General features: G+C 38.8%; 1 protein-coding gene across 1 annotated transcript; it reads left to right on the forward strand.

Annotated features, from left to right (window-relative positions):
* The first annotated feature begins 457 nt into the window (after window positions 1-457).
* Window positions 458-4,660, forward strand: LOC147892212 (beta-glucosidase 13-like). The gene is made up of 13 exons (XM_087388664.1): window positions 458-671; window positions 779-845; window positions 933-991; window positions 1,243-1,318; window positions 1,743-1,814; window positions 2,025-2,112; window positions 2,231-2,483; window positions 2,608-2,723; window positions 2,810-3,030; window positions 3,392-3,423; window positions 3,589-3,694; window positions 3,816-3,924; window positions 4,063-4,660. The coding sequence occupies exons 1-13, from the start codon at window positions 516-518 to the stop codon at window positions 4,235-4,237; spliced, it is 1,530 nt and encodes a 509-aa protein (XP_087244790.1). The 5' UTR covers window positions 458-515; the 3' UTR covers window positions 4,238-4,660.
* Window positions 4,661-13,372: the final 8,712 nt, after the last annotated feature.

The following is a 13,372-nucleotide window of genomic DNA, read 5'->3' on the forward strand; positions in this document are numbered from 1 at the left end:
TTTAGATCTCTTTAGATAATGCCTTAGGTGAGAGAAATCAGGAAGTCTTGAAAACTTAACAAGTTATAGAATACTAAGAATACCCCTTCATTAGAATTAGAAGAAGATTTTTAAAAAGAACTCACCACAAAGTTTTATACCACGTGAGCTCAAGGGGTATTACTAAAATCCCTTATCTATAAATTGTAAGGCTTTAAAATGACCCCTTTTTTAATACAAATTTGTCAATTTAAAAACCCCTCTATTCAAATTTGTCAATTTAAAAACCCCTCTATTCAAAGCACGTGTTATAACCACATATGATGAGTGACCCAGCAGAGTGACATGCCAGATAAACGCCGTGGGTTCTCTTTGAAATGAGAGAGAGTTAGAAAAAGATCTAATAGTCAAAGGTTGCAAGGGCAAGTTTACGGAAATAGTCGGCACGCCTCGTCACTGTTCTTATCGACCGACATCCACCTTACGGACGGTTTAATATTTAGTCACACCATTCGCCCTCAAGGCTCCATCTTCCAATGGCAGCTTCAAAAGCTTATATCGTCTCCCCTCTCCTCGTTCTCGCAGCTCTTGCCGCATTGCTTCAGCTTCCTCACCCCACTCTTGCCACGGAATTGAGCAGAGCAGATTTCGCTCCAGGTTTCGTCTTCGGTACTGCATCTTCTGCGTATCAGGTTCACTACAACTTACCCCTTCCAACTGACTGAAGAACACACACACACACAGCATTCACCCTGCTTTTCCAGCTAAACACCGAATCTGCTTTGGTTTTGCTATCCAGTATGAAGGTGCTGCACACATAGGAGGAAGAGGACCCAGCATCTGGGACACATTCTCCCTCAAGAAAGGTCCTTTGCAGCTGGTGCAATTCCTGCGATGCGCAATTTCGTTGATGAATGTACTCATGGCTAACATATCTATGGCATTGCTTGCAGGTGATGTCGTTGGTAATGCGAACGGAAACGTTGCCACGGATGAGTATCATCGCTACAAGGTGAACCATCTATTTCAACGCTAGTTCTGCGAACGTAAGTAAGTGCGCGTGCATGCTAATTGCAGCAACGTATCTGTGCCTCGATCCTACAGCAGGAATTATAGCTGTAGAAAACCGGAATTTCGGCGCGGACTTATGTTGTGGTTCGCCTCGTTTAACCGAATGTAATGCTAGCTGGATAGCTTCCTCTACGAAGCAGCCGGCCTTTCGGCACACTCTTATCACCAGTTTGTCCTTGGTTCCCTGCACAGGAGGATATTTCGCTCATGTCGACGATGGGAATGGATGCGTACAGATTCTCCATATCCTGGTCACGTATTTATCCAGGTAGAAACGGTAGAGAATGCCCAATCGTTCCCAATATAGATCGAAAATTTATTATTCTCTTTGCGAGGTTCAATTTCTGATGATCGTGAGACCGTCCTTCTAGTCGGAATCCAAGCCAAGCCCGCCTTCCTCCTATGACCTGTCTTTGTTTTAAGGGATATATAATTCGACTGTGATGACCTAACAACTGTATACAGCTCCGTGTTCTCATGATCTTGCATCCCCAGTTACTACGTCATGGGAAGTCGAAATCGTTGTATGATGTTTCTCTCTTGAGGATTTCTAAACAGATTCGATTTTATAAATTAGCAATGAAATCAACGGTGAAACGTAGGTGCCGTACCGCGACCGCATCGGATAAGTTTCATTTGCAACTGATTTAACTATCCAAGCTTTGATAGATTCCTGGTGTACTATTGCGCAGATGGCAAAGGTCATATCAACCCGATCGGCATATCATATTACAATAATCTTACAAACGGGCTTCTCGAAAATGGTATAAGTATGCCTTTGATGCCAGCCTTTGATGCAGGGCATGCAGGGCCGATATATAGGTTTGGTTTTGTTGAAACGGATCTCATCTTCTGTGGATAGTTCGACAAGCAAAGAATTAATTCGCATTCGCAGACCATCTCTCTCCATAAAGTAGTGGAAATTTTGTATCATCCTTCCACTTACAATGAGTTTCATCTTCATCATGGTCCAGGCATTCAACCTTACGTGACTTTATTTCATTGGGATCTTCCACAGAAGCTTCAAGATGAATATGGCGGATGGCTCAGTCCGTTGATTGTGTAAGGCTTCCTTCCGCAATATGACTACTTCAGTCTCACGTGAGAAAAACACAACAAAAGAGAAGTTTCTAATTTGCTGTGGGCTGATCGTCTCTATATTGACATAAAAATTTTCCAGAGAGGACTATGCAAACTACGTTGAGACATGCTTTAAATATTTTGGGGATCGCGTCAAGCATTGGATAACATTTAACGAGCCGACCAGTTTTATCCTCGACGGTTACAACTCGGGGACATTTCCACCACAAAGATGCTCGCCATGGGTTGGAAACTGTATCAGTGGAAACTCGGCAACGGAGCCTTACATTGTAGCGCATAACGTGCTACTCTCTCATGCGGCTGCGGTAGATAGATACAGAACTAAATATCAGGTTTAAAAATCAGCCCTTGCTATAATTTTTGAATATTTATGTCCGAAATTGACATCCGAATTCGTAGTTGGCTTCCAAAGTAGAACTAGTGTACAGTAACTGACTTAGGATTCCCTACTAGCAGAAACAACAGAAGGGTCAGATCGGCATAACCTTGTCTGTCGGTTGGTACGTTCCCTTGAGTAAATCAACAGAAGACGCAAAAGCAGTTGAGAGATTGCTCGATTTCACGTGCGGATGGTAAGCGATTCTTCCATGGTGCGAGCCTGCTATATGAGCAAGTCGGGAAATAGCTCAAGGAGCAATATCTGTGATATGGGCCGCAGGTATTTGGAGCCCTTGTTGTACGGAGAGTATCCGGCCATCATGCGCACGCTGGTGGGCGATCGATTACCGAGGTTTACAACAGAGCAGCAACGCAAGCTTCTTCACTCGTTAGATTTCGTTGGGATCAACTATTACACAACCAACTACGTGGCCGCCATTCATTCCAATCCCAATGCCATCAAAACAGACTTCTATCAAGACAGCATGACCAACACAACTGGTAAGCTCTCATGTCTCTTCACCTTATGGTCAAAAATTACCACGATTTCATTTAATATGTGTGTGTGTGTGTGCGCGCGCGTGTGAGTGAGAGAGAGAGAGAGAGAGAGAGAGGGGGGGGGGGACACATGCTTAGGTAAGTATGTTTTTATTAAATGTTTATATAATATTGATATAATTTTTGTATAATATTTTTAAAAAGAGAATCACTTTCACACTTAGCCTCCATTGTGACACTCGAATACCCAAGGGCATTGGAGGAAGCATTCTCCTCATTCAACTTAACTAATTATCCTCATTGGAGGAAGCATTCTCCTCATTCAACTTAACTAATTATCAATTGCCTACACCTTCTAATACAGGAGAGCGTGATGGGATTTTGATTGGACCCCAGGTACCCACTTCCTTAACCTAAGCAGTAATTATCAATTATGCAAAAGTAGCACTATCTATGCATATACACTTTTGCAGGCAATCGATATAATGCATCTTTCAAATGTATGCATGCAGCTTTTTAAGTATCTAACAAAACTTACTGTTTCTTTATGTTGAACTTTAGGCAGGATCGAGTTGGCTATATATAGTTCCATCAGGCATCTATCATCTCATGAAGTACATTAAACAAAAGTACAATAGCATCCCACCAATCTACATCACAGAGAATGGTAAACTTATTTTCTTGATAAATAATGATTAAATCCACATATTTAAGGTCAAAGTAGCTATTTCGACCTATATACTTAGATATCCTTACACAGAGCTGATATTTATTTCAAATAATCATAGGTGTGGATGAAGTAAGCAATTCCTCGTTGGCTTTGAAACAAGCTTTACAAGACCCTACAAGAATTAAATATCACAATGACCATCTAACATATTTGGCATCATCCATCAAGTAAGGCTTCTTTTGTTTGTCAAATTCATGTTCTACACACGAGAGTTGTGTATAATTTCCATGTGATGAAGTTTTTCATTTTTAGATGTACCATTAATATTTAATAATGTCTCTACATACTCATGGTTGATTTTACAGGGAAGGAGTTAATGTGCATGGGTACTTTGTATGGTCTCTTCTTGACAATTTTGAGTGGACATCAGGATATAGTGTGCGCTTCGGCCTACACTTTGTGGATTACAACACTTTAAAAAGATATCCAAAGGCCTCTGCAAAGTGGTTCCAAAGGCTTTTGAAAAGAAAAAATGTGTAGATGATGGTTGATCTCAAATAATACAAAGAGGACATGGAAATTACCCTCTTCTATTAAGAAGTATATTTACTAGCTATGTGTATGTAATAGAAGCAATTTATGGCCAAATAGAGTGTTCTATTTTAACAAGACAAAGCCACAAACTTGATTTATGATATATTAACCATAATATGCATCTCTATTGACACCCCAATTTCACAACTATGGAGTTAGATTTTACTATTTGAAAGTTCATGAAATTTTTATGCTAGTTGACTATAGTGACAAACATGGATGACACCTCAACAACCAATGCCAAGTTGTGCCACACGTATCCAATCAATGCTTGCTCACACCCACTCCGTGATCTAAAATTGATCATTTCTTGATGTAATTAAACGGTCATATAGAGCCTTGATTTAAGGGCCTAGAATAAATGAGTTTGAGTAGTCTTTTTTCACGTTCCTATCTTCTTGTGTTTTCTTGCATCATTTCTCTTATCGTCTTTCACTCCTTTATATTGGTTATTTCAATTAGTGGAGACTCCGATCAGGGCCGTTTGAGAATGTTGAGCAAGGTTTGCCTTCACAACGAACCACTTCACAAGTCCTTGCAATGTTACTCTTAGAGCTTGTAAAATCCAACATGCATGTCTAGCCAATCTTATAGCATATTTGATATCGAAGCAAGTCAACAACTTTGGGTCATGATTGACATGTTTATCCAAAAATGGTCAATTCATGATCGGGTGTAGCCAATTGTAAAATTATTTTAAGGGCTATTTTGGGGACACGATGGGGTGTGTTAACAATCGATATTTTATGTTTTAAGTAGACTCATGCTCTCGCCAAAAATTTTCTAGTGTAATGATTGCCTTACTGGCGTAGTAATGAGATGCAACGTAATATGAGAAGAAATCTGTCAAAATTTACTATTCTAAACACTCGGAGAGCTCAACACATGTCACTACATGAGAAATTATTCACAACAACACAATGCATCCATAGATGCACGTTAAACCTGTTTCCTTAATCTAAAAAAAAGTTATGGACATGTCTATTTGCGCATCTATTAGCGCATCTATAGACCCACGTCTATAGGCACGTCTACATAACATACAAATGCACCTATATGCGCACTATTAGACCCTCTGTATAAATTTTCTTTTTAAAATAGAAAGATGCACTAATAGACGCGCTAATAGATGCTCTGCATAATTTTTATTTAAAAAAGGCAGAATTTCGTTTGGTTGAACAGAATGCTGTGTATGTTGTGTGGTTGCAGGAATCCCATTTCTACTTTGTGCAATTCAATTCTTACAGCCAACTGCATTTTAATTAGCATGATTCCATGCATGTCTATAGCCGACGATTACAATTCTGAATAAAACATTACGACTCCAAAACGTCTAGTTCATAAGGCATTCATTGATAGAACATTGCACAAGGAAATTGAATGCCAAAAAAATAAAAGGAGTGTATATTAATTAATAGCCCAAAAAGTGCTTATATATACATATAGCATGAAGCCAAGACACCTGTGGCTTCAAGCACAAAAAATAAGAGTGTATATACAAGAGAGGCTCGAAGCCAAGCCAATGGCTTCAAGTACAAAAAAGAGTAGCTAGCAATAATTCTAGCACTACTTCTACAACTAATCTAAGTCATCCACATCCTCGCTTTCTTCTTCATTGCCTTCTTCCTCCTCTGTATCCTCGCCTTCGTGCTCCTAAATATCCCCAAGGGCGTGTAAACGAGGGACAACATGTATCAATGTATGAAAAATCAAATCTTTATTTAGCAACATTGACATTATTTAAGTACTTTTAAATACTTGGGGTGGCGCTCCAGTAGCCCGGATATATTGCTCCTCGGTAATCAATACCTCATCGTAGAAGTGCTTCCATGTATGTCGTCTGTAATGTCCACGATGTTGAGATATCGAGCTCCACTCATGATATGCCAAGGTGACCGTTGTGCATTTATGTCACCAACTTGTTAGCGGCAGATGCGGTTGGTACACCACCCATGAATAATAGCTGGATGATAGCTATCCTTATGTACTCTAGTTCGTGGCTCAATTAGTATGCCACCTTAGTTAGCTGAGTTTGGTTTGAGACCCACATATAGGGTTCTCCTATTTCTTTGTACTAGAGCTCTTTTGGCTTTCACAACTAAGAAGAGGAAATATGTTTTCAGCCTATTCCCCCATTGTGTATGTGAGAAAGCCGCAAGTGAAACTCCTTCCTTCTCTCCCAAGTGCTATCTTCACATGGTATCAGAGCCTGGTTCGTGGTAAGGAGCTCAAGAAAGCAAACCAAGTTCACGATGTCCTGGTAAGAGGACCAGTGTTGCTTTCCTTTTTCGAGTTTGGGAGCGAATCTCTGCAGGTAGCACAGTCGGAAAGTGCAAGAGTGCATTGTCTCAGATTGAGACGCCCTTCGCGGTGACTTTATTTTTCAGGGCCCGTTTTGGAGGCGGAAGTTCTCCACAAGCACTGAGAAAAAGGCCCTATTTTTGCTATGCGACCACTGCTCTACAGGTCGATGAAAAGTTGCTGTAAAAATTGCATCATATGCCTATGCGCAGAGATCTTGGGAGTTACAGAATCATCCTCTTTGCTTGTTCATGCAAAATCATCACTAGGAAGTGACTGTGTGGTCAAATACCACTTTCGTCAGTTTTGCAGATTTGCCCTTGTGAGGCAGAAGCTGTGTTTTTTGCAGTGACAGAATATTTTGCAGTGTTCTGTAATGGCGTCTGATTCTCTTTCATAGATTGTCGCTGAAAAGCTTGACAAGAACAATTTCCAAGCATGGAAGTTTAGAATGATGAATTTCCTTATGGGAAAAGGCTATTGGGAGTTCATTACAGGAAATGAAGAAGAACCAGTTCTTCCTAATGTTCCCAATCAACAAGAAATGCAGGCATTTAAAGGATGGCATGAGAGATCCAGAAAAGTTATGTACTGGCTATCTATCAGTGCTTCAGATTCTATGATTGTGCATATACACCAACGGAGGCATGGGATACTTTGGCAAAAATGTACAGCACAAATACGCAAGCCAGGAAAAATGCAGCTCAAGTAGGAGTTGCACAATGTACAGAGAGAAAATATGAGCATCAATGACTACCACATGAAGGTGAAGAAAATTGCAGATGCACTTGCTTCCATTGGGTCGCCAGTGGAAGATGATGATCTAGTTTCTGTGACCTTGAATGGTCTAGGAAAGGATTATGCACAGTTTCGGACATCCATTGCCGTCCGTGAAAAATTTCCTGATTTTGAGGAGTTGTTTGCTCTTCTAATTTCTAAAGAGCCGAGAAATGGTGGTGCATCTTCTTCAGGAGGAACTTCAAAAGAAATTGTCTTCTACTCAAATGCTGGAAGAGGTAGAGGCAGAGGTAGAGGAGGCCGACCGTGGTAGAAATCAAAATATGCAATAAACTCAAGAAAACCAGTCCTTTGGAGGAGGACGTGGTAACTCTAGAGGCAGGGGGAGCCAAAGAGATCATGGTGGATGGCAGAGAGGCCAAAATGCAAACAGCAATGTTGAATGCTACTATTGTGGTAAAATGGGTCATATGGCTAAAGACTGCTACAAAAAGCAGAATGACATTATGAATGGAAAATTGTAGCAAGGCAATTATGCATCCTCTAGTAGACAGGGTGATGACAGAAATGAGCATTTGTTTATGGTGCAGCACATGACCAATTCTGTGACAAGTGCAGAAGAAAGCAATAATGTGTGGTATGTTGACTTAGGTGCGTTAAACCACATGATAGGTCATGCAGAATGGATGCAGGATGCAAGGAAAATGGAAAGACCAGGATTTGTGGAGACTGGTGATGATATTGCACATCCTATTGTGCAGATTGGTAAAATTCCTTTGTCTATGCAGGATGGGAAAAAGAAATACCTGTCTGATGTATTTCATGTCCTGAATATCACCAAGGACCTAGTTTTTGTTAGTCAAATGGTTGAGCAGGGCTTGCAGGTTAGATTTAATCCTCATGGATGCTTTGTTGAGGATATGAAAAATAACAATCGCTTGATAGCAAAAGGAAAGAAGAAGGGCAGGATGTTTACATTGGATGCGGACATGCCTGAATTGAGCGTAGTAATGTTTGCACATGGGACCGATGTAGTTGCAGATATTAATATCTGGCATAAACGCATTGGTCATGTTAATGTACAATGACTTAAATCAATGCAAGCCCAAAATATTATTGCAGGATTGCCTAAATTCAAGGTTTTAGAAATGCATAAGGTATGTGAAGCCTGTCAATTTGGAAAACAAGCAAGGAAACCATTTCCTAGACATGTTCAAGAGAGTAAGAGGCCATTGGAATTAATCCACTCTGATGTGTGTACTACTAAATTTGCATCTATTGGAGGCTATCATTATTTTGTCACTTTTATTGATGACTACAGCAGAAAAGTTTGGATGTATTTTATGAAAAAGAAAAGTGAAGTGTTTGGGCATTTCAAAGCTTTTAAAGCTATGGTTGAAAAAGAAACAGGCCTATAATTAAAATGCCTAAGGTCAGATGGAGGGGGAGAGTACCTCTCAAATGAGTTTGCAAGGTTCCTATAGGAGCATGGCATAAAGCAGCAATATTCATGCAGTCATACCCCACAGCAAAATGGACTTGCAGAAAGGAAAAACATGCATATTGGAGAGGTATCTCGGGCCATGCTAAATGAAAAAGACCTACCAGATTATTATTAGGCTGAAGCAGTTGCTACAACAATTTACATAATGAACAGGACTCCCACTGCAGCAATACATGGCATGACGCTAGAGGAGATGTATACTGGTAGGAAACCAGATATTTCTCATTTGAAAATTTTTGGTTGCATTGCCTATGTTCATGTGCCAGATGAGTTGAGGTCCAAGTTGGATCCAAAAGCTGAGAAGTGCATCTTTATTGGTTATTCTCTGTAGCAGAAAGGGTATAGATGCTATAACCCTTCTACTCGTAAGTTTACAGTGAGCAGAGATGTTGTCTTTAATGAGATGAGCAGCTGGTATAAACCAATAAATGTGATTGATGATGTAGATGCACAAAATGGTAATGCTACACAGAATTCACAGCAGCAATCACAAAATATTAGTGGACCTATGGTAATGTGTACCAAGATTTAATGTATGGACCAAGCAGAAGTAGAAATTGGAATGAGGATCGCTTTGACTGTTTGTTGAAAAGCTTGATGACAATCGCTTCTCCCCCAGTGCAATTCCTTCTTGTGATGTTCTTGACCATGGATCATGTATCATGTTTGAAGAATGCATTAAATAAGACATGCGGACAATATAAAATACACTTCGGTTGCCTTAATTTTGAAACTACAGATATATTTGTCACTAGATCTATGGATGGCTTAATTGCCTGTGTACTGGTAAGCAAGGAAAAGCATTTCAACGATATTGAGCGCTATACCAATGCACAATGTAAGCCATCAATATATGTTGCAGATGAAAAATATGAAAAATCAAGTGGTGCAGAAGAATCAGGTGATGAGGATGATGATGAATTTGACATTGAATTATCCTTGAAAAGAAAACGTTCAAGTATCATGAAAGACATGATCATGGGTTTCTGTCGAGAAGATGAGTATGTATTGGACTTGTTCTCTGAGGGGCTTGCTGCAATAGAGTCTCTTTCTTGTAAGAGGCATGTTGTTTTAGTTGTTGAGACTTATGAGGAGTTGGCAAAGGTTGAAAGTATATGTTGCACGTATGCTTACAGTAATCATGAAATTCGACAATGGGCTGGCTTGCAAGAACCAATATTGGCAATAGAGGGGGTATCAAAAGAAGATGATACAATTGAAGGTGGAGGGGATAAAGAAATTGATACCATACCAGGACAAAAAGAGCTTCAACCCTTCAATGAAGAGCAGCGTGAGCATTTACAAAAACACGCTTCAAAGTTTTGGGAAACAGAAGAGGAAGCAACATGTCCTTGAAATTGTCCTTTTATATGGTGTTCATGTTTTCCATATGTTATCTTGCTATATTCTCCATATGATGTATTAATTTTGTTCCAAAGATCTTTTAATATTACTTGGAAATTCATTCTATCTCATTGCCTTAATTCAAACATTCATATGTGTTCTTGAATATGTTTAATTTTCTATATTTCATGAAAAGATGTGTTTGCATGTTGTAATACCTTTGGAGTGTGATACACATCCAAATTTATTTATGAGTTCATAAATGTTAAAAAGTGTGTTGAGTCTTGATCATGATGAATGAATTAGTGTAAATTGTTGTTTCTATCCTTATTCACTTCATATGAATGCTCAAATATGTTTTGGCCGCTTGGCCAAATATTTTCTTAGTGGGAACACTCGGGCAATGCTAGATAATGTTGGACTCCACTCTATCTATGCAAAGGTTTTTGGCATTGTAAGGATATGTAGTTTTGGGGATTAAAATAACTTGAAAGGGTATAGATTCAACAACTTTAGGGGGTATACTAAGCATATGAACATGAATGCTTTCTTTTTTTTAGTATTCCAATTTTGTTTTGAAAAAGAAAAACATGAATGCTTTCACACAAACAAATTGCATTGAGAGCACACAACCTAAAGTTTGACAATTTGGTTTTCCATCTCAATATTCAGTTTGTTTCTACTTATGAATTTCATTTCCTTGTTTATCAAAAGATGAGTTGAGGTTCAAGTTGGATCCAAAAGCTGAGAAGTGCATCTTTATTGGTTATTCTCTGTAGCAGAAAGGGTATAGATGCTATAACCCTTCTACTCGTAAGTTTACAGTGAGCAGAGATGTTTTTGATAAGATGAGTAGCTGCTATAAACCAGTAAATGTGATGATTGATGTAGATGCACTAAATGGTAATGCTACACAGAATTCACAGCAGCAATCACAAAATATTAGTGGACCTATGGTAATGTGTACCAAGAGCCAATGGCAATAGGGGTTGCCTTTTAGGATTTAATGTATGGACCAAGCAGAAGTAGAAATTGGAATGAGGATCGCTTTGACTGTTTGTTGAAAAGCTTGATGACAATCGCTTCTCCCCCAGTGCAATTCCTTCTTGTGATGTTCTTGACCATGGATCATGTATCATGTTTGAAGAATGCATTAAATAAGACATGCGGACAATATAAAATACACTTCGGTTGCCTTAATTTTGAAACTACAGATATATTTGTCACTAGATCTATGGATGGCTTAATTGCCTGTGTACTGGTAAGCAAGGAAAAGCATTTCAACGATATTGAGCGCTATACCAATGCACAATGTAAGCCATCAATATATGTTGCAGATGAAAAATATGAAAAATCAAGTGGTGCAGAAGAATCAGGTGATGAGGATGATGATGAATTTGACATTGAATTATCCTTGAAAAGAAAACGTTCAAGTATCATGAAAGACATGATCATGGGTTTCTGTCGAGAAGATGAGTATGTATTGGACTTGTTCTCTGAGGGGCTTGCTGCAATAGAGTCTCTTTCTTGTAAGAGGCATGTTGTTTTAGTTGTTGAGACTTATGAGGAGTTGGCAAAGGTTGAAAGTATATGTTGCACGTATGCTTACAGTAATCATGAAATTCGACAATGGGCTGGCTTGCAAGAACCAATATTGGCAATAGAGGGGGTATCAAAAGAAGATGATACAATTGAAGGTGGAGGGGATAAAGAAATTGATACCATACCAGGACAAAAAGAGCTTCAACCCTTCAATGAAGAGCAGCGTGAGCTTTTACAAAAACACGCTTCAAAGTTTTGGGAAACAGAAGAGGAAGCAACATGTCCTTGAAATTGTCCTTTTATATGGTGTTCATGTTTTCCATATGTTATCTTGCTATATTCTCCATATGATGTATTAATTTTGTTCCAAAGATCTTTTAATATTACTTGGAAATTCATTCTATCTCATTGCCATAATTCAAACATTCATATGTATTCTTGAATATGTTTAATTTTCTATATTTCATGAAAAGATGTGTTTGCATGTTGTAATACCTTTGGAGTGTGATACACATCCAAATTTATTTATGAGTTCATAAATGTTAAAAAGTGTGTTGAGTCTTGATCATGATGAATGAATTAGTGTAAATTGTTGTTTCTATCCTTATTCACTTCATATGAATGCTCAAATATGTTTTGGCCGCTTGGCCAAATATTTTCTTAGTGGGAACACTCGGGCAATGCTAGATAATGTTGGACTCCACTCTATCTATGCAAAGGTTTTTGGCATTGTAAGGATATGTAGTTTTGGGGATTAAAATAACTTGAAAGGGTATAGATTCAACAACTTTAGGGGGTATACTAAGCATATGAACATGAATGCTTTCTTTTTTTTAGTATTCCAATTTTGTTTTGAAAAAGAAAAACATGAATGTTTTCACACAAACAAATTGCATTGAGAGCACACAACCTAAAGTTTGACAATTTGGTTTTCCATCTCAATATTCAGTTTGTTTCTACTTATGAATTTCATTTCCTTGTTTATCAAAAGATGAGTTGAGGTTCAAGTTGGATCCAAAAGCTGAGACGTGCATCTTTATTGGTTATTCTCTGTAGCAGAAAGGGTATAGATGCTATAACCCTTCTACTCGTAAGTTTACAGTGAGCAGAGATGTTTTTGATAAGATGAGTAGCTGCTATAAACCAGTAAATGTGATGATTGATGTAGATGCACTAAATGGTAATGCTACACAGAATTCACAGCAGCAATCACAAAATATTAGTGGACCTACAGTGTCCTCTAGCAGTGATTCACATTCTTCGCCATGGACAGGCAGGTTGAGATCAGGAGAATCTCCGCAAAGCAATGCAGATAGTGGTATGCCAGTATCACGAAAAGGAAAAGAAAAGGTAGATCAGCCCATGTTTGATGTGAATGCAAGTCACTCTTATGTGGATGGTGAATCCAGTGGCTCAGAACAGAGCATTGATGATCAGTTGGGTATTGTGACATGAAGTTAGGGGTAATAAACTTCACGCACCTCTTCACTTCCTGCTACTTTCAAACTGACTGACAAAGATATTTATCATTGAGAATGGGACATTAGAAAGAAGCTTTTATGCCAAGATACCACACCATACTTTCCTCCCTCAGATGAGAATGAAGATGGTAACATCCCAAGTGATGTTGTAATCAAGCATAGGGAGAAGGA

Source organism: Dipteris shenzhenensis, chromosome 17 (assembly GCF_047967505.1).
Source record: "Dipteris shenzhenensis isolate YYH24624 ecotype China chromosome 17, Dip_SZ_1.0, whole genome shotgun sequence".
NCBI classification, from domain to species: domain Eukaryota; kingdom Viridiplantae; phylum Streptophyta; class Polypodiopsida; order Gleicheniales; family Dipteridaceae; genus Dipteris; species Dipteris shenzhenensis.

What these genes read in the sequence shown, in the direction of transcription:
- LOC147892212 (XM_087388664.1), top strand. Translation starts at nt 516, where the DNA reads ATGGCAGCTTCAAAAGCTTATATCGTCTCCCCTCTCCTCGTTCTCGCA. An exon ending in CTGCATCTTCTGCGTATCAG is followed by an intron (nt 672 to 778) that starts GTTCACTACAAC and finishes TTTGCTATCCAG; the next exon opens with TATGAAGGTGCTGCACACAT. An exon ending in TATTTGGCATCATCCATCAA is followed by an intron (nt 3,925 to 4,062) that starts GTAAGGCTTCTT and finishes TTGATTTTACAG; the next exon opens with GGAAGGAGTTAATGTGCATG.